At 36.8% G+C, this 22291-nt stretch overlaps 1 protein-coding gene across 1 annotated transcript in view; it reads right to left on the bottom strand.

The window, feature by feature from the left end:
• Nucleotides 1–22291, bottom strand: part of POLN (DNA polymerase nu) — a gene marked incomplete at both ends in the record, with an annotated part of 92537 nt that overhangs the window by 25280 nt on the left and 44966 nt on the right. Inside the window, 3 exons of the mRNA XM_080638377.1 lie at nucleotides 70–180; nucleotides 3086–3217; nucleotides 7362–7444. Coding sequence (XP_080494503.1) covers nucleotides 70–180; nucleotides 3086–3217; nucleotides 7362–7444 — 326 coding nt within the window. The remainder of the gene's footprint in view (nucleotides 1–69; nucleotides 181–3085; nucleotides 3218–7361; nucleotides 7445–22291) is intronic.

Genomic DNA, 22291 nt, shown 5'->3' on the forward strand with positions numbered 1-22291 from the left:
GATGATCAGAGGAGTTGTCCACTAAAGCCAAGCACAGACAAAGAGGGAGGTAGGTGAGCAGGATTTTACCTTGAACGACAAAATTGACCGCCTGCCTCTCGGCTTGTGTGCGTAGCTTGTAATCCTGTGCATTGATATTAGCCAGTGGTCTTTTACGTCCCATGATGGAAACCACATAACCTTGTAGGATTTAAATAGAAATTACTATTCTTAGAGTGATTAAAATTAAATTTCATAAATTCATTTTACAGATAATATCCATTTTTGTAATTATGTGCTGCCTGAGTCAATTTCATATTTTGCCCTCTGAAAATAAGCAGAACTTCTCTTATTTAAACCTTAAATGCTTATTGTACTTTTGGCCTAAGAATTACTTCATTCAGAGAATTAGTCCATGTTATACATGGAAAACTTCTGTTCATTAAAGTTCTGTTTTCATTAGGAACATCTACTGATACACCAGCAAACTCTCTCTGTGGGAGAAGAAACTATAAATACCTAGCAGAATTAGCTATCTATTAGCAGCCATAATTAGAGCTTTCTATACAATGAATATTTTACTTGGGAATAGCAAAGAAAAATCAATTTGTAGAATAATTAAATCATTAATGAATATTTCCCAAAATTATCAAATAGGTTTTTTGGGGAAAAAAAAAAGTTACAACATTTTCTTTATGTGGTGTTTTCACATCCCTTTCACAGCCAAACTTCCTCAACTTTAGTGTTCTGGGGTTTTTAGTTTAAAAGAAATACATGAAAACACAGTCAAAGCTTCATGTTAGGCCTAATGACCTATTTTGCCAAAAAAAGTATTTTGGAGGGCAAGTGAAGGGAGTTCAGAGAAGAAAAGAGATGGGAAGATCCTCATGTCAAAATCACACACACACAACCTTATCTCAGCTTATCTTCAAAACTAAATTTATTATTCTAAGAAAAATGAAAAAAAACATCCACGTTAAAAACAAGATCTTTTGTTATACTACTGGTCACCTTGACTGTCCATGAATTGTGAGTAGATACCATTGAAGTTCAGACTGCCACCATCTCCTCTTTGGCAACCCAGGTATGAAGAACATATGGTAAGAATACCACTCCAAACTTCTCCGTAACTGTTTGGAGACAATACTATGTGTTGTCTGGGTAGGGACAAAACATACCCAGACTTATGTGCAGAGGATGAAGATGGTTCTGCTGAATTAATACAGCTTTCTGCGAATTACCGTACTTCCAGGAGCACTGATACCAAAAGTACCACTTTTGGAATAAAGAGCTGAATTATCTGGAGGTTAGGACACTCTTTGGCAAATCAGTTTTCCCAATTCAACTAAGATTCCCCATGAAGAAGAGTATCTAAAGACGGAACTCTTGAAACATTGGATTCTCAGTAAAAAACAGATCTACTGTGATATCCTTATTCCTGTGTGGTGTGTCTGCACGACAGGATCACCCTCGCAATACTCATTGCTGATGAGCATCCCCAAATACCATCTTTCATATAACAGTGGCAGAGTATGGGCCTGTGGTCAAAGATTAATCTGCAAATACATATTTCAATGAGGTCTTAATGTGGCCTTTTTTTTAATATGTTGATAATTTCATAAAAAACAACACTATAGTAAATATGAATTCTATATACACCAACAAAAATACCTTAATCACAAATATTAATATTATTCATATGCTTATCATGTCTACACAGAGCATCGAACATTCATAACATCTAAATAATACCAGTCAACTGGGTGCTGTTCACCTTTGAACTGCAAATAAGTAAATATGTTACCCTACAATGAGCTTACTAGGTTGGAATGTTTTTGTTGGGAAGTTGGAATCTGAGGTGAATTAACAAGAAAAATACTAAATAATGTCAACCTCCTGCAGACCTTTTGAGCTTGTACAACCAAACCAGTTTGTTCTTTTACATTCATAGGTAAAAAAATGGTTGATAGATGAGGACAAGAGGAGCAGTAAGGACTAATTACACAATTCTGGTTTGATGTCAGTCAAGGACATTCGTTACGACACTCTTATCTTCTAAGCTCATAAACCAGATCCTTTATCACAGAAGTATGGTTACTGAAATTCATTCACCTTTAAGAAAATAATGCTCTGTTATTTTAACTAGATCAGAATATACAATAAATGCATATTTTACTATATATGTTATGTTGGGCTTAATTATAGCTAAAATAGATTTTCAGTAACTTCACTTTTCTTTAGTAATATTAATGAACGAAAGAATGCAACTATGTGACACTATGACAGTTCATGCTTCCAGTACATTTTTAAGTCCTACAAAATACAAAAAAAAAGAGAACATTATCCATTTTCATGGATAGAAGCTAGTTGTGCTTCTACCATGACATTCACCCATACAATGATGCAATATTATAATGCAAATTTAGTATTTATTTCTACAAAATATCTTAGTACTGCATACCTTATTAAGAAACAAAAGCAATACATTTTGACAGTTCTGGTAAGTAGCTTTTAAAGGACAATATTTCAAGCATCTCTATTTTTCTCACCTCAAATTACCACACTCTTAGGATTCACTAAATATAAATGAATGTGTAGACTAACAACAAATAGGATGCCAGAAGAGTTTGCAGCTGCTAGCTCCAAGCAGCACTCTGCACACATCTGTCATCATGGATACCACCTGAACTTCAACAACATAAATTCTGAATGGTGGAAATAAAAAATATGTGAAAAAAAGAAAAAAGGATTTGTAAATTGGTTCTTTGACTAAATGGCTGAACTTCCATGGTCCAGCAGCCATGTACAGAATTTATTAAGTAAAAGATTCTTTGGGCTTTTTTGTGTTGGAGCACACTATGTGTCAAAATGATGCAGCGCAACTTGACATTAAGGAGAGTTCATTCTGAGAACAGATGTCTTATTTTGTTAGCATCTTTCTGAGAAAAGGCAGACAGGTTTAATCAGTTCTTTTATTCACCAAGAACTGACATTTCATCTCTTTTCTTTTCCTGTGAGTGTCTAATTTGGGTCGAGCTGAATATTTTCACTGCTGTCAGACAGTACTGATCTGTAAACAAAAATATGTTTACAGGTTTTGGGTTACCTTTATTTCGGCATTGTTCAATGGTTCTCTTCGTAAATTCATGTACTTTCTTGTATTTTTGCATAAAACTCTCTATAAATTGACTGGCTTGAAGAGGAGTAATTCCCAGGCAGTCAGCAAGACATTCTTTACCTGGTGGTAAAGAAATGATCTTTATTATGCAATAAAGCAGAATGGAAATACACTAAATATATGTAATATATTGTATTATGTTAATATATTATATTATTAAATATAATGTAGCACTACTACATTCACAATTACTGGAATTAGTTAACTATATTTACCTCTGTAAAAGGGGACAGATTTCAACAAATAAATAAATAAATGAAACTTGGAGCTTGAATGTTTGACTGAAGTTACTGGATTAAGAATATACCCCATAAGAAGTATATAAGAAGTATGTAATTAAGAAATTCCTAGTTATATATAATTTATAATATTTATATATAATAATATATATAATATATAAATATAATATATAAATATATAATATATATAATTAATATTTATATATATAATTTATACCTACAATGTAGTTGAAATATCTTTTTTTCATAGAATAACTTTGTTGCTTTAAGTATCATTTTATTAGTTCAGTGCTGAAATCTGCAAACTTTGAGGAGTAAAACAAAGAATTTGAAAACCATCTTAAACACAAATGTGAATGAAGATCTAAAAAAGAATGGAGATGTGGCTGGTTCAGTTTAGCTAGAACCTTTGAATTTGTTGTAAAAGCCACAGGGAAACTTAACTGCTGAAGCAACTAGAAGAAGTAGCCTGATACTAGAAAGGCTGTTAGAAGTCTGAATCCCACGGATTTCAAATAGTCATGAGCTCCTCAATGTCTGTAAAAATCTGGGTCCAAGTTGTGAAATAAAAGGGTTGGAAAAAGAAAATTAAAAAACAAAACTAAAACAAAACAGAAAAAGCATTTCAACAGAAAGAGAAAGGAATAATAACTTTTAGACATGATATAAGAGCAAAATATATATTACGTTGGCTCTAAGAGCATTTATAAGATATGGTGGAAAAAAGCTGAAGACAGTTTTCCAGAATGTGAAAATATAAACTGAGAGCTACAGTTCAAATACATTTATAAACCAAACAGTTCCAGTAAAAAGAAATCATACATCAACATTAGTCAGATGATGGCTGAAAGATACATTCATGTCAGCTGTACAGCAAAGCAAGTAACCTAAGTGGAGAAGCAATGTCTCACGGCACCAAAGGCACAGAATAGCTATTGTCACAGTAATACTGTCAAGAAAAATTATCTAGCATTTTTTAGAGAGAAGATTTCAGCCACCTAAATGCCATCACTGTCAGTCTGATGTGCATTTTGGAACAATTCTGTAGCATTTTGTTCTCAGTCATGCCAGGATCTGCGCTAAGCTGCAGGAACACCAGTCTGGACAAGGTGCTAGAAGAAGAAATTCATTACACATCCACAATGACTCTTGCTGAGTTATTACAGGTCTGTAATTTTATTTGACATCTAATCAATTTGTGTTTTGTTCCTGGGCCAGCAGAGGACAAATCTACCTGCTAAAGCACATGTTAACAGTGAGGAGACTGCTGCGGTTTCCTTAGGGAACTGTAACATCTAAGTTTGTCCATGTTATCCATTTAAAGAACTATCGATATACAGAACAAGGTATTGCATAATATAGTAGGAAAATTAAGCCACAATATCAGTAAGGAAGTCTGAACTATTCCAAGGAAATGCAGATGCTGGGAAGAAAAAAAGGAGACGTAACTGTGTCAGATCCTGTTTCACAATGCAGGAGCACAGGCCATACGAAGCAATGCTCAGGAGAGGACTGCAGCTTCCCTCGGCACTCTCCTTGAGTCTGTGCCAGGGGAATTGTTAGCAGCTGCTTATGAGTTTTAGTGTTCTCCATTCTGTAACATCATCTTTCAAAACTGAAAATACCATTAGCTTTCCATTTAAACACCATGACATCCCTCCGTGTCGATTTAGGGCACTGCCATTGAATTGAATTAATTCCTTATTTTACAGGTGTTTAAGTGCTCTGTGCTTTAGTTCTACGTGATGACTGTGGCAGGAGCAGGCAAACTGAATCACTTCAAACCCAGCAAAAGACAGTAATACTGTCATCCCTCTCAAAAGTTGGTGCTTTATTAAAGTACCAATTCCTAGACATAATGAGACTCTTCTTTCTTTATTATACTACTTTCTATCCCCCAGGATTATAGAAAAGACCTTGAACATATGAACCAAGTATAACCTAAAGCTAAGAAAAGAAAAATCAAAAAAAAAAAAGATCCCTATTTACTACATGCAAGGTTTTCATTAACTCCTGTAAGCATAACACATATATACAGGCAAGCTGCTCAAAGAATGTGTCTGCATTTTGCAACCCCAAAAGAAGTGAAATAAATACTATTCACATTCTTCAGTTCCATCAAAATGTCTCCCTAATGAAAAGTTAGCCATCTTTGAAAGGAGACAAACTGTGGGTGGAATTCAGCCCATCAGTTTTAGGTATCTAACAATAATGATTTAACTAGGATGAAATCAAACTGCTAATGAGCTGAAGCATTCAGGTGCTTTATGTGCCCTCACTTGAGAGGGAGACAAAGCACAAACAAGTAAATAGATACTTAAATGAAGCACTGCTGCACTGAAATGTTTAGTGCCTGGTGCAGAGCATGTGAGGGAATGTCAATACTCTGCTTAATCTAATCATTTATGTTCTCCATAGTATGAGTAACAAGACACAGGCTCTATTGAAGGGGGCTCTAGACCCAGTAACTGAGGCATTGTCTTTTCTCCACTGAAAATCCAACTGGTGGAGATTCAGTCTGACAAAGTCAGGCATCTGTCTGTTCCAACCACAGTGAAAGGAACAGGCAGGAAATGTGTAGCATCTACATGGACCAACAGACAGGGGTGCTACTGCCTGCATTTTGTGAAGTACTTTAGTGATTAAAAAATTCAGGCTGGGAATGGGAGACTTGACTCCAGTCTCAGCATGGGAAAGTCTGAATTTACATTGCAGGAAGCCAGTGCTGGGATTTTTAAGCATAGATGTTAAACACAGATGTTTAAAATGCCATACAGTTTAATGCAAAAATGGAAGTGTGTGTACATATATTTTTATTCTTATATGCAGGTATATAATCTACACACCCATTTCACATAAAACAGATATTCTGGAGAGCTGAAATTGTTTTTCTCCCTGTTCCAGCTGAATGTCCTAAACAATAAATTGAATGCCCTTGGCCAGCTTTGCTTTTGGTTCAAGCACTATTGATGACTCACTGCAAAAAGACAGTTTAGAAAGCATTCTCACTCAGGAACCCAAATGTAGTTTTAAGTGCTTCCAAGTTAAATAAGCCTGCATCCTAGGGCTCTCATTTCCTAAATGAGTTTTCCAAATACTCATCTTCTTTAGAGCTTTTGGATTTCTCCAGAAGACCTACATAAAAGTTTAGTTAGCTCTTCAGTAGAACAACTTCACAAGTGCTTGTAGGCTGATGAGACACATACATCTGTGTTCCCAGAAAAGGTATGAAGCATAAGGAGAGTTGGGCATCATTTAAGAAATGGCAGGTAGTTTTGGAAAGTACGCAGAATGTCCTGACTTATCTAGGACCTGGGCAGCACTTAGGCGCAATGGGTAGCTGTGGATTTTTGCAGCTTTTTTGCAGTTGTGAAGAAATGGCAGCAAACATTCAGATCTAAAGTGAGAAAACACTTCCATATTGTGAGAGTCATAGAGCACTCTCACAGGTTGCCCAGGGAGGTTGTCGAGTCTCCATACTTGAAGACAGTTCAAAAGCTATCAGTATATGGTGCTGGGCTCTAGATGTCCCTGCTTGAGCAGGGGGCTAGATTTGATGACCTCCAGTGATCCCTTCCAACCTCAGCCATTCTGTGATTCTACAGATGTGTTCTGAGACAATATTAGAGTTCTTCTAATTTCATAGCAGTCATTCTCATCTCTGTCTATACACTGATAGAAAGCAAAGTCCACTCAAACTCATCTTTGAGAAAGACAAATGCTTCAGTTACATCAGCAGCAAATCAATACAACATCAGAGTAACCTTTGTATACGGCAATGTGGCTGTATTAATTTGATAATTTTGATAGTGGCTAGATCATTTAATTGATTAATTATTTTTATCAATTATTTAATCCTTAGTAAACATAAAAATCTAATACTTGTCAAACTTCTATTCACCTTTAGAAATTCAGTCTACTTATATAAATTATGTATGAAGTACAAATCTACTGTAGCAGCTTACCTGCTCCATACACCACTGAGTAAACTACACGCTTTGCTTGCTCTCTATCGGCGTGTTGCACTTGGTCACTTGGAATCCCCTTCCTAAACAAACAAACAAATGAACGAACAAACAAACCAACCCTATACATTTTCAGTTAAAACTAATTTGTTATCCCCACAGAAAATATGTTTAAAGTCAATAACCACTTAATAACTACAGACTTGTAAGATATGATCAGAAGCACTTAAGGACTTTTTTCTTCAGCCAGGAATGCACAATTTCTTCACAAATTTTGGTGATGATAGTCCATAGTAAATGAAGCTATTCTAATCTTCATCTTCTTTTCTTTTAAATCAAATTCTTGGCTGGGAAAATCCTACTGCTATACTATTAGTTCTTTAGGATAAAAAGGATTCACTATAGACCCATGAGAAAAATTGAATCTTTCCAGCAACAGCATTTCTTCAAGACATGATGTATATAGAGACTCAAAGTGTATGCCTGACCCAAAGCTTATTTAAACAAATGTTTCACTAACAGGAATATCCAACCTTTTATCAAGAATAATGATTGACAAGAGCATGCACTGAATCTCCCCAGATACCTTACAGAGCTCCACAACAAGGATGCTTCACAAAACAGCAACACTGGCTGCTTCTTAACTAAAGAGTGTAGCTAGTTTACTCCCACCAAAGCATTAACCTTCCTGGTTCCCATTCACAACTAACAGATGTAAACAGTCCTACAAAATGGTTGATGGATTTTGTAATTTGCAAACAAAAAGCTAGGACTCTGAAACCATCAAGTATGTGCCATCGATGCTTTACCTTATCCAAACATAGCTTCGGAAAGAATGCCAACATTATTGACAATTCAAACACATTTGGTTTAAATGGAAGTGCACTGGGGGAAATCTCAATCATCTACTCATACTCTGAAAATAACTACCTACATAAATTGTATTTAGAACTTAGAGATGAATTGCTATAAGAGATACTTGAGGATACACGCACACACAATTTGTGAATAAGTCTCTTCATGATTATTTGGCTGCATTTTTAAAAACAAAGTTTGCTATACTTTGTTATGAGAGTTTTTGGCCATGAAAGATGTTTTGTCGTGAGAGTTTGGCTGACAAGCTTTGAGAAAATGGCTATTTCTGTCTATCTTCTTGAAGAAGAGCTTTGCACCATTACTATGCTATTCAAGGACCTAGAGTATCAAGAGCCATAAATTTTTGCTTGCCTGGCCCATACAGGAGTTTTAGCCAAACCTATGCACAGTGCCGATATAATTAGGCACTCTGAATTATAAACAGGTAGACCTTGAGTGCAATCAGATCTGAGCAAGCCTTTATTGCAGAACAGATCTTTTTAAGGGAAAAAATAAAATTTAATATTATTTCAAACCTTCATCGGGCAAAAGGTCTTTGGCTAAAGATAAAATGGACTTTACATTGCTCATTTTAGGCTGAGAAACATGAAGAACTGGATAATCTAATATATAGTGTTTTCTACCTGTAATGAAGACTATTCACACTTAACTCAATCATCCTGGTAGTTGCAGACTCTTATAATTTGCCTTCTTAGTTATGGTAGGTCAAAAATTCATGGCTCTTTTGAATAAAGTAGGTTGAGATTCCCAAATGCACCTGAATAAGAGGACAAAGTGGCAATTGGAGCTAATAAGTGCAGAATTAGGAAACTAGACATCATTAAGGATTTCCTGAAGCAACCTCTGGCAGAAAGTCCACAGGAGTTTCCTGAAGAACCAGGCATTAAGCTACCCACACACTTGAGAAAGCATCTATCCAGAACCAGGAGGGAAACAGACTCTAGTAAGAGAGCAGATCTTACCTGAGAACCTCTCTGAGATTAATAACCAAGACCAAAGAATGCTGAAACTAGGGAAACGGTACAAAATGTAATACTGCTTTCCTAATACTGCATAATTTGAACTAGAGGCCTGGAGAAGGCACGAGGTAGCAGGACAACAATAGTTTACTAGCAGATTCAGTGAAGTAAGCCTCAAACTGTGAGGCTAGAGACAACTGAGAGCCAGGGGATCAGCAGGGGGACGAGTTGTTCATTTCTCTGAAAAAGAAGAGCTATAATGGAAAGAACATAGTGGGTAAGAAGTCACATAGATCTTCAGAGGAATATACATTCTTACCAGGTCATGTTACTGAGGAAGACACAAGATGAGAGTCTTGCTGGGAGGGACTGGTGGTTCTAGAGAAGCTTTAACAGTGAAAGAGGACACTAGAACTTGATTATGTGTACAGCGAGACTCACTGCTAGGATATTAAGGATGAATTTGCATTATCCAAGCTTCCACTTGACAGGGCTGACTTGGACAAACAGAAATAGACTTCTTGCTGCAATCATGATAGGCAGTGTCAGGAGAGGATCTTGTGTTTCCATAGGAAGCAATCACAAGAAAACTCCGACTAACACAGTTATCAGTGCAGATGCACACACATCATGAGATCACAACAATCACATCAGTCACTCAGCATTTCCTGACCTTTGCTTCTCATGTATTTCATGACTACCAATTAAAAGTTCAGATCTTTATGTCAAATAATTCTTCTAATATAACACTTAAAACAAAATGGTCAGTCAACACCTCCTAGCGTGTCAGAGTGGGAAATACGAGCACTTGGCAGAAAGGCATTACATCTAGCACTCTATATTGGTAAATTTATGTACCACATTCAAGAATCCGGAATAATAAGGTATGAAATTGCCATATAAATCACAAGTGCTTGAGCAAACAGAAGTCATTAATCAAAACTATTCCTTTTTTTTCCAATGATGAAAATGACTTTTCAGTTTCTATTGACAATGATTGTTTTCTACCTAGGAAGCTCGATGCCTTCTGTAATACAGAGTGGCATCCCTGCAGTCTGAGATGAAGACTACTTATTCCTTTGAATAACAAAATAGGGGAAGTGGGGAGGGGGAGCAATTTCCCAGAAATGCAGCAGCCATTTTAGAAACCCTCAGTGAGGCTTCTTCTTCAGCCTGTTTTCTCTAAAGCAAAGTTGTATTTGTGATAATGAATTTGTTTTAATGTGTACCATAAGAACCTATTTAAAATTAAAACCTTTAGTCTGGCTTTGGACTCATCATGGAATACCATGATACTGAAAAGGAGACGCTGTTATCTGCCTACTTGTGTAAGAAAATTTTTGAGCTACAATCAGTAAATGAGCTATCAAAGGCATGAAAATACTTAGTGTTGAATTCTGGTATGGTGTAAAATAGATCTATAGTGGAGATGCACTGTTTTCAAATAAGCTTGAATCTGAAAAAGGAATGGGCATAAAAAAGCCTTAGTTGCTGGGCCCAGACAGTGACACCTAGGCAGATTCACAGTATCACAGTATCACAGTATGTTAGAGATTGGAAGGGACCTCAAGAGATCATCTAGTCCAATCCCCCTGCCAGAGCAGGAACACCTAGATAAGGTTACACAGGAATGTGTCCAGGCGGGTTTTGAATGTCTCCAAAGAAGGAGACTCCACAACCTCCCTGGGCAGCCTGTTCCAGTGTTCTGTCACCCTCACTGAGAAGAAGTTTCTTCTCAAGTTTAAGTGGAACCTCTTGTGTTCCAGTTTATACCCATTACCCCTTGTCTTATCATAGTTTGCCATTGAGAAGAGCCTGGCTCCATCCTCATGACACTCCCCCTTTATATATTTATATACACTAATAAGGTCCCCCCGCAGTCTCCTCTTCTCCAAACTATAGAGACCCAGCTCCCTCAGCCTTTCCTCATAAGGGAGATGCTCCACTCCCTTAATCATCTTAGTCGCCCTGCGCTGGACTCTCTCCAGCAGGTCCCTGTCCTTCTTGAACTGAGGGGCCCAGAACTGGACACAATATTCCAGATGCGGTCTCACCAGGGCCGAGTAGAGGGGAAGGAGGACCTCTCTCGACCTACTGACCACCCCCCTTCTAATACACCCCAGGATGCCATTGGCCTTCCTGGCCACAAGGGCACAGTGTTGGCTCATGGTCATCCTGCTGTCCACTAGGACCCCCAGGTCCCTCTCCCCTACACTACTCTCTAACAGGTCGTTCCCCAACCTATACTGGAACCTGGGGTTGTTCCTGCCCAGATGCAGGACTCTACACTTTCCCTTGTTATATTTCATCAAGTTTCTCCCTGCCCAACTCTCCAGCCTGTCCAGGTCCCGCTGGATGGCAGCACAGCCTTCTGGTGTGTCAGCCACTCCTCCCAGCTTAGTGTCATCAGCAAACTTCCATCTCACCCAATACTGTATGTACATCTGGTGGAACTGGATGAAAGCTTATACAGTGTAATAGAAATTGATGCAAAAAAAGGGTTCAAGGGATGAAATAATTTGCTGTGGTTCTGTCGCGGAAATAGCATAATTTCTGAAGTCTTGCAGGAAATACATATGCAGTTATTAGTTCTAACACGAAAAGTATTTTTCCATTTTATGATATCCTTCTCATTAGTCTCTCAAATACACTGTTCAAGTTTGTAATCAATATAATCATCATCCTTAAATCCCTCCTGACTTGCCATCTCTAAATGTGCAATATTTCACCTCCTACATTCTTGCCCTTGCCTGCCCACTTGTCTCAGTCTACTTTCACATCTCTGATTTGTTTTCCCTTTATCTTTCTTCATTTAGTACTGCTTTGCAGGTACTCTGCTTTATAACACTTTACTCGATACATGTCTATTAGGTGGAATAAAGAATGTACTTCAGCGCTGGAAGACATGTTCAAGTTAAGAAATCTCATTACTCCTGGAAGGAATTAGCAGAGCTAAACGATCTGGAAAGGTCTGCGAGGACAGCAAACAACTTAGAGCCAAAAACTGCAGAGAATCTGACAAAGACAGTGAGAGCAGAGATATATAAAATCTTTAAGAAGGTGGTTCTACCAAGAACTGGTCTGGACGCCTGAAAGGGAATAGCTGCCTAATTCTTAGAGTGAAAAAAAGGGAGAAAACATTTGTAGCAAAACAGTGACGAAAGATAAGTTGAAATTCTTAGTAAAACCATACAGTGCAGTATGAGACTTAAGAACAAACATATGGAATTTATTACTTTTTCAGAGATGATATCTTGATTTTTTTCCACAATTTCTCCAAAATAAACTATACATTTTCATATATTAATGAGGTCTAATGGACATCTCAGAGATGTTTCTGTTGAAGTCTTAAGTCTTTAAAATATATGAATACCAAAACTCTTTACACCCAAGAAATACAGCCATCATATCTGTAATTGAAAAGCTTATTATCAACTGGAATAACGCATTTAATACAGAGTTCTTGATGGATTTGTTTTTAACAAATATATAAATATATATAATATATAGAATATAAAAATATATTCTAATATATATATAATATATTTGAATATAAAAAAGAAAGAAATAACACAAATTGTAGGACACAGAAATGAGCACACGCAGCATAAAGTACAAAAACTATTAAAAAAAATCAAAAAGGCTGCAAGAGCCGCATGAGGTTTGAGCAATGCCAAAATAAAGCTTTGAGAACAGGTAGAAATGGAAGGAAATCAGTCTTGAAAGAATGCGATAAGACATTTCAGGATTTCTGGGAAACGTTGTGTGGTGACGGAAGTCCTCTGTTTATGTACAGGAAGAGGCAGAACAAACTTCTCAAACACAATATCTGGCAGTCTTGCATTGCCTTGATCTGCACTACATCTCAGCCAAGCTAAGCTCAGTCATAATAGCCACAAAGCTCTTGGCTGCTCTCCTGCATATTGCAAATTAATCCAGGTCCTAGCTGCAAATTGTTGCTGTGGGAAATGAGACGGACTGCCATTAAACTCACTTTAAACATGGTCATTAATGTCCAGTAAATGAGTGGATATATGAGTGAATACACATTTGTTCACCCGATTGCTTTTACAGCTTTTTTTAATTTCATCAGTGAACTATATAAATCTCTCACTTTTAATCACTTGTTGCTATTTAAGAGCAGATGAGGGTTATATATTTTCTAACTTTGTGTCTGGAACTTTGTGTTGGCATACGAAACTGACAATTGATGTAATAAGTGACAACTGCAAGCTTTAGCAAACCTCAGTTTACAGTGGTATCACCATTGGATAGATCACGTAGGAGGTGAATTCTGAAAGCTTACTTTTTTACTTATATTGGCCTTACTATAACTAAAGCAAGCAGCATATATATCAGAGTGTATGTGAGCATCCGAAACAGATGGAAAAGATTAGCTACACATAACATAGTCTGTTCACTGTTAATGCAATGCGTAAGAATAAGCAATTTTTTTGACAGCTGCTACTCCATGACAAATGGAAAATGCTGACAAGGCTCAGGCATAAGTTGTTTCTGATATTTTTAGGTAATATGAGAAAGCAATCTTGGAACAACTTTTGCCTGGCTGATCTGCTATAAAATACAGAAAAGGAAGAGGCTGGTTAACAGTTTCCCTGAAGCCACTGTCACTACTCTGCCTCGCATGTCAAACAACAGCCAGGCATAAAGTACATACAATTAGACCATGTAGATGTTTTTATAATATGCAGTTTTAATATACAGTTTGAATAAGAATGTGAAAACCACATATATAACCATATATATATGTCTTCTATAAATATGAGGTATTTACAAAACTATGTTCTGAACAAAAAGTAGCTACATTGTCTTCCTAATAAGAGCTTAGAGACATCAGGATGAAAAATGAGATTTGTCTAGACTGCCCAGAGGAGTGGAAATAAAGCAAAAAGAAAGAAGCATCTACAAGACTGAAATGCAGACTAATATCTTGTCAGAAGGGAAACAGCAGGTAAATAGCTATTGGAGACAGACCTTTCTGATGTAACCTAATTATATATTAAGCTGTTTCTTCTTTTATTTCTTTATGTAACTTCTAAATACTTCTCATGTCTGATTCAGATGTTATGTCAAATGGTTGTATTCACATTTTTATTGTAACCTGGTTTGTATAAGTGAGATATAAGGTTACAGAATAACACGAAGGCGCTCCTTACCCAAGGATAGATACCAATAAATAAGTCAACAAACCAGGGCATTGAGATACCTTAAGTAGTACAACAGATTCCTCACATCTCCTCTTTTGGAGTCCCCATTTCATATGGTGTTTATTTCCACTCTGGCACCAGGATAGGCAGAAATGTCTTCCAGTGACTACTGTGCATGTTCGAGAACATCTAGCATGGATCTCCCATGTAAATATAGGGTTTTCAAGTACTTAAGCAAAAAGGGTAGAGGGTCACAACCTTTCACTCAGGGAGTTTAAATTAGTGTTTTATTTATTTAGAGGTTTTTATAAAAGCTTTTAGTTGTGCTTACCTTCCTTGAATGAAAGACTATGGCACTGTCAGTTTGATGTCATCCTTCCTATACCACAGCTAGAGTTTTCGTCATTGTATCTCTTTTCCCTCTTCATATGCCACTCTACCAAACTGCATTTTAATCTGTTTTATATCTATTTAGCACCACATAAAGCTTCATAACCCCTATGAAACTCTTTTGCAAGACTCCAAAAGCACTTTAGGATTTTAAAAGTCCTGCCAGCAGTTAATCATAAAATAATTTATTTTGTCTGGGTTGCCTCCACAGCCCATTGCATGAAGATTTATTTCATTACTCCTCAGCCTTCTTTTAAAGAGCATGATATGTAGCTATCATGTATTTTACAGAAGATAAAGATATGTCTTTGCTGATTGCTCTGTGGGCCAGAAGTCTCCTGTTGCTCTATTTTAAAGTAGCAGGGGAACAGATAAAGAAATTGTAACAAGGTCATGTCATAAATTACTGCTGTCATCAGTATCAATTTGTTGAAGGATTCATTTGAGAGTAAAGTGATCCATTATGTTTATTAAGATATTTACCTGCATATTGAAATCCCAGCAAATGGATACTAAAGAGGTAAATTAGATCACACTTATTTTAGTGTTCTTGACAAAAAAGGTCACTTAGAGGTTTTTCTTTAAAAATGCACAATTCTGGACATCTGCCAGTTAGAACAGAAAGTCCTCAACATCGATGGAAGTGCTTGAAAGAGCACATCCTACCCTGCAACCTTCACCTTTTCTCTCCTTCAGTCCTGTAGGAGCAAAAAAGAAGGGCTTTCTTCTCACATCTGCAGCCTCTCTTACATAATGAATTACATGGACAAGTGATATTTATTCTGAGTCATGTGATTGTGAAGGAATTAATTAAATAGAGGGCATTCTTATTTTAGGGTCTTTGGGTCTACAAGCACAGGATAAAAGGAAGTCAGGGTAACTAACTCCCAGCTTCAGATGCCAATGTGAACATTAGCAGTGATGAGCCCCATCACTGAAAGAATAAAAGTAAACAGATTAAGGGGTCTGCACAAATTTATCAGAGGCCATTTGTATAAGACAATGTCTGGGATCAAATGAAAATCAATGTTCTAAGGGTTCTTTCTTCACTTATTATATATACTTTTCAAGCTTCTCTGTAGGAGGCTACAAACAGTTAAGAAGGAACAGAAGCCATTTTGGGACATAATACAAGTAGCTGTAGCAAAGTATCAAATAATTACTCATCTTGGGCCTGTTAGAAGTCTCATAACTTTATAAACAGATAGATAGACCACCCTTTACCAGAAAAGTGAATCAGAAGGAGACAGACTTCTTAATACATATTCAAAAGATGATGTAACTGCCATCTCGGATACTACATGGAACAAAATATGGAGCTATAATGTTGTTACAACAATGTACAGATCACTCAGGAGAAAAAAAAAAGCAGGGGAAGAAGGGCGAAGATGTCACATTACATCAAACTGCATCTACAGAGTTCAGAAAAAAATAAGCAGCAGACTTTTAAATATCTTTCCAAGGCAATCAAAAGAGGAAGAAATCAGTCATGCTATATATGAGGGTCTTGAATAAATGAGTTCTTCAGACAGGGATGAGATACTTTGTATCTCATCTCTTCAATCTTCACTAAAAACACCTCTTGCGGCTTAAATTTCTATTATGCTTGTAATCACACAGAATTAAAGGCAGCTTAAGAGTGAAGACTGAATTGCCTTTGCATTCTTGATTTCATCAAGATCTAGCTTGACACTAAAGTTAATTGAGTTAAATGAAATAAATGGAAACATATTATTAAGCTCTGGAGTGTGCTCATAAAATGTAGCATTTTATCAAAGTCATGCTAGAAGGAGATGACTACTTGGAGATAGCTTTTCATACACAAAAAAGCCTCCCCATGGAATTAGCAAAAGCAAATGTTACCAGACACCACAAAACAAGGGAGGATTGCCCAGCCTCCTCAGAGCTTGCTTTTTCACCACCTTGTGCACTAACTGTGGTGGTGACAATCCTAAAACTTGATTTTTCATTTATCTTAGAATGCCAAGAAAGCATTTAATGTGCAATAATAATAAGCTTCCAATGTGGCATTTGTCTGTTTAAACTTGTAGTTAACAACCTGGTTTATTTAAAGCTATTGTTTAGCTCTTCTAAAAACAAAAGCCATTATGCTTCTTGAAGGCTTTATTCCCTCTGCCTTATTATCTGCTAGTCTAAACAAACGCCACAGCTGCACTTCTCCAAGGGACTGTAAACTATAAGGTGGAATTTCCATAAGCTGACATATAGAAAGTCTGTCAGAGTGCAAAACAAGACAAGTGTTAAGTTTGATAAATATCAACTACTGCAAGTGAGCTTTCAAAACAGATAGAAATTGCTTTGCAACAGAAGTCAAACCGTTAAAATATCCCCCACCAACACCCATGAGGTGTTGAACTCAGCTTAAAATGTTTGAAGACTCTGATTCTGAGAAGGCAAACTGAACATCCTCCCTTTCATGACATTTCAGCGTTTACAGTCCAAGAGCATTTACGGTTATTTGGGGTAGGGGGACAGGACAAGGGAGTAGAAGGGAGTACATGGAGAGAGAAGTAACTTAATTAAACCACTACATGAATGCTCCTTGAAAAAACATATTGCAGTAATTGACCATCACAAGCCAACCCCTAGATTTCTCTCCTATATCTCAACAGAAATGTTCAAATATATATATATATATATATATATATACACTTAAACCCTCATTTGTGGAAGCAGAGCTACCTAACATAGGTATTCCAAAGGCAAGACAAAAATTATTACAGCTATCATGCACATTATATTTCCAAATGCCATCATTTCCCAGTGTTTCCTGTCAGAACCTTTTGAGGAGTATGCTTTAGTACAATTCCCTTATTATGCAAAAACGTAACAGTGCAATCATTCATTAAGAAACAGACATATTTCACAAGTGATGTTTATTGAGAGAGGGATGAAAATCTCTCTAGAATTAGTGCTTTTTGCCTAATGCAAAAAAGTCTGATTTAAATAATGACGCTTCTGCAGAACAAAGATTTAATCTGTCAGCCTTACAGAAATTTAAGTAAAAGTAATGAACTTTACCATTAATGACACACCAGGCCAAATACTCCCAGGCCAAAACTGAAGACATAATTCAAAGATACAATAACAGCTGATTTCATAATGTTTTCAAGCAGATATAAGACACTGCCTAATCCCAAAGTGAGTATAATAATAGGACAGAAAAGAGAAATACAATATTCATGGATCCTGAAGCTTGTCTTCCAAGCTCTTTCACAACCTCTTCTCCAACAGAACAGAGAGGAACAAAATTAGATAATACCCTCACACCATTTCCCCCCTGCAGACTGTAGTAATTGCGAACCTACCCCTACATGCTGCAGAGCTTGAGAAATAAACCCTTTCACAGAGTCTAGAGAACAGATGATAGCTTTTCTGCAAGCTATTTTATCTGCAAGCAAGAAGTTTTAAAGTATGGAATTTTTGGATGAAGTAAAGGATCGGGAATTAGAAAAACAGAAAAGTTGTAATAATTGATCATGTAAACAAGTAGGAAGCAGCATGGTTTGGTTGTGAAAAAAACAAATGCAATTTCAGGACATGTCAAGTAAGCTATTTGCAATGACAGGACAATATTAGTACAGCTGTACAATATACTGGTGAGATTTTGCCTGGGGTAGTTAACAAGGTATTTTATCTGGTTTGGTTACCATGCTCAAGAAACATGAATTTGGTGGTGGTAGGCTACGAGAATATTGAATAGGGTGGGAAGGAAATCACCCATGTGAAAAGAGCCACCAAGTATGTCAATAGTAAGAAATTAAACTGCCCATCAACATTCTGAAGCACTGAGGCTAACCAGAAAATAACACCGCATATCTATACTTTAAAACTCTCTTACCATCCAAACATGGTGCTGCATCCAGGAGCCTGATGGAAATAATCCCTGGCCCATCCTAATTCTGGAGCTGTGTCCAGAAATTGTTTGGTCCAGAGCCATGGCCATGACAGGGACCAATTTACTAACCCAGATTTTGAGTGCCAGCAACCAGGAACATGCCTGGCACTAAGATTATTATAATAAAGTTAGCCTCTCAAGTAGTTTATTTATTTGCTTCACCCATCATTCTGCTAGCCCAGTTTTGTGGCTGTTCCAAAATTATGTTTCTGGACCATGATACAAGTATTCCTGAGACTGCTCTGGTGCAGAGATTTCAGAGCTAGCTAAAAAGCTGGCTTTGATAACTGAACCAGCTTAGTCAAACAGTCATTCAGTGCCACAGAGGCTCATTCTCTTACCAAGAAGAAACACAGATGAACATACGTGGAGTTCCATGTCATCATAACTAGCTGACCCTGATACTAGTCCATTAAGGTATTTTGATGACAAATATCCTAAGAGAGCTTGTCTTGTTTCCTTAAAGAATGAGGGCTGAGAACACAGTTCATTGCCTTTCTGAGCAAACATTGGGTGGGGCAAGGAGAGCTAATAAAGTTAAAGGGCAATATTGGCAAGAATAATTTGGGTATATAAACTGTAGGAATAAATATAAAATAGAAAGCAAGAGGAGGTTTCTAGCAAGAAGAGGAATGGGGAATTCAACAGCTCTTCAATGACATTATGTAGGTTAAAATCAGTTCTAAGTTAAGACCCTGCCAATCTATAAAACAGAGTTTATGACATTGTCACCTGCAACAATTTCATGACCAAAAAGGTCCTTCTAGTCTTACATTCCTGTGTAAGATCACGCATACTCTTACCACGCATAAAGCACTAACCAGCAGTGTGAGATATTCTGTCTTACTTTTTCTTAGAGCGTCTCTTTTGAATGTTTCTCTGTTTCTTAACAACTGCTGTCACTGCATCTTTTCCTGTCACAAGAGACCACATTTATTCTCAAAGGAATACAAGTTTATACCATAGTACCTTAACAGTCCTAAGAAATCTACAATGCTGCAGGAGCAGCAAGTGGTTCAGCCTCACTGACAGATATTTTATCAAATCAATTATTATTAAACATCAGATTCATAATGAGAAGTATCTCCATAATTAGGCCTTCTGCCCCAAAATGTGACTTGATTTGAAAGAGCTTCTTTCCCATTCTAATTGAAATTGTGTCTCTCTCTAAACTGCAGATAGGAAACAAATTCTCACTTTTTATCAGTAATACTCCAAATAAAAAAAAATAAAGATACAAGATAAACAATGAGAGGTATTTTAGATATTGAACAGAATAGAAATGATACATAAACAATGAGGTGATGGATAAGGACTAATAACTATTCTGCTAAAAATACTGCAAAAATTGTTTCTTCAGAATCTGTTTCATAAAAGAAGAATAAGCAGAAGCCTTGAAAAAAATTAAAAATGAAAACAGTATTACAAAAGCAGGTAACACAATGAAAATTAAAGGAATGTTATGTTAACCCTTACTGAGACTCCTATATTATACTAATAGTATCAACTATTTGCTGTATCAACCGCTAGTGTACAACAGTTCAGCTCACCTTGCCATTATTAGCTATAATCAGTTCCTTTGGCAAGCGCTGAAGAAATAAGATATCCCCACTTCCTGGAGGAAGACCATTTGCGAAGAACAAACCAAACCTTTCTGCACTGTGAACTTTTCATTTAACTTATTATTTATTTTCATACTCAAAAAAAAACCCCACCAAACTTTTGTACTTCTGTTATGGCAATCCCAGGTAGTTCCAGGCTTTGCGCTTTGTTTCTCTCTAGGCCTTTTCTCAATTTCCAAAATTAGCATGTCTGTCTCTTACCAAAATGGTTCACAACAAGTATTACCATGATCCTAGCTGAGGAGAGATGGACTTCTGTGTTCAGTACATTTTATAAACAGCCTGCAAATTAATTCTGAAAATTACTGGAAATTAAGTGTTCAAGTTACTCTGATTCTGGCAAGGATACTGTAAGCTGAAGACCCTTTCATGTCCTAAAGTGTCAGCCTACCAAGCCCATACTATAAACATGGAAAGGAATGGTTTTCAAAAGGATTAGTGTTAAAGTATTTACAAATCCCATTATAGCTACAAACTTCTTTATTTTAGATAGTAACAGACATTGCTACAAAGATTGCCCTCTTACTCTGCAGCCATTTGTTTAAACTCTCTGAAAGCCACACAGACTCAGTACCTACTAGAAAGCAAATTCAGTACCTGAAAGATCATGTATTTATCCTGTTTTCCATTATCAGACAAAAGAAAGCACTAAAAGCATGAATATAAGGAAGGAGATGAGAGGGAAGGGAATATTTTGCGGTTCAGATTTTACCAAACTCAGACCTCAAAGTGAAACAGGAGCAGCTAGACCACTATGAAATTCCCCAGCCTTCTTTCAACCACAGCCTTGAGTGCAAGCATTGTACACAACTGTCACAAATCATCTTTTCATTGGTATAATCAGAGTAAGTATCACCCTTAAAGAGTACCCACTAATTACTTTGTTACCCTAATTCACCATCAGCAGTTAATGTGTACAGGTTAAATTATAGTTTTTAGGTAGGAATTAATAGTTTAAACAGAATGACTGTTTTCATATGACAATGGTGGCAGTTACTAGATTATTCAGGTAATTATCTTTTAATACTGCATATCAAGCAGCATTATAGATATTCCTCTACTACACAGTACTACTATCAGTATTAGAGGTATTCCTCCACTATGTAATACTATGTAAGTATTTTTAATAGAGATTATTAAAATTTCTCTACTCATTCTTTAGCTGCAGAATATAAGGAAAACTGCATAAAGGTAAACTTCTTGTGTGTTCTCTGATTCATATGCTATGATTTCCAAACTGAAAAGAGTTACAGAGTATAAAAACTAAAATATTAAGTCACAACTGTCCAACTGTCGTATCTATAAAGGGATTTTTCTGAGGCACAGACCAACATGGATTTCATGACACTGGATCTACACTGGCTCAACAGACAACCTATAACACATAATACACGACAGAAAATGCCCAAGTAATTTATCACTGCATGAAAAAGTTTGTGCACAGGAACAATTACCTTTCTGCTCTCACAAAAATGAAGATACATGGTTTAGAGTAGTGATAGATTTATGCTCACAATTAGATCACACTCTAAAGTAAAGACCCTTCAGAATTTTTCCCCTCTCAAACAGTAAATATCATCTATAGAACAGGTATTTTTACCTTGAAAACACATAATTTAACAAGTTGTCCTGGGTTCAGCAGTAGCAGTCATTTTTCTTCTTCTTAGTAGCTGGTGCAGTGCTGTGTTTTTGACTCTCAGCCTGAGAACAACACTGATAACACCAATGTTTTTAGTTGTTGCTAATAATGCTTGCTCTGAGCAAGGACTTTGTGAGCCTCATGCTTTGCCAGGGAGGAGGGGAAGCTGGGAGGAAGCAGAAACAGGACACCTGACCCAAACTAGCCAAACAGGTATTCCATATCACAGCACATCATGCCCAGTATACAAACTGGGGGCAGTTACTCGGAAGGGCTAGATCACTGTTCGGGTTGGGCTGGGTATCGGTTGGCGGATGGTGAGCCTCCTCTTCCCTTGTTATTTCCCTTATCATTATT

Source organism: Psittacula echo (genome assembly GCF_963264785.1).
Source record: "Psittacula echo genome assembly, chromosome: 1".
In the NCBI taxonomy this organism is placed as follows: domain Eukaryota; kingdom Metazoa; phylum Chordata; class Aves; order Psittaciformes; family Psittacidae; genus Psittacula; species Psittacula echo.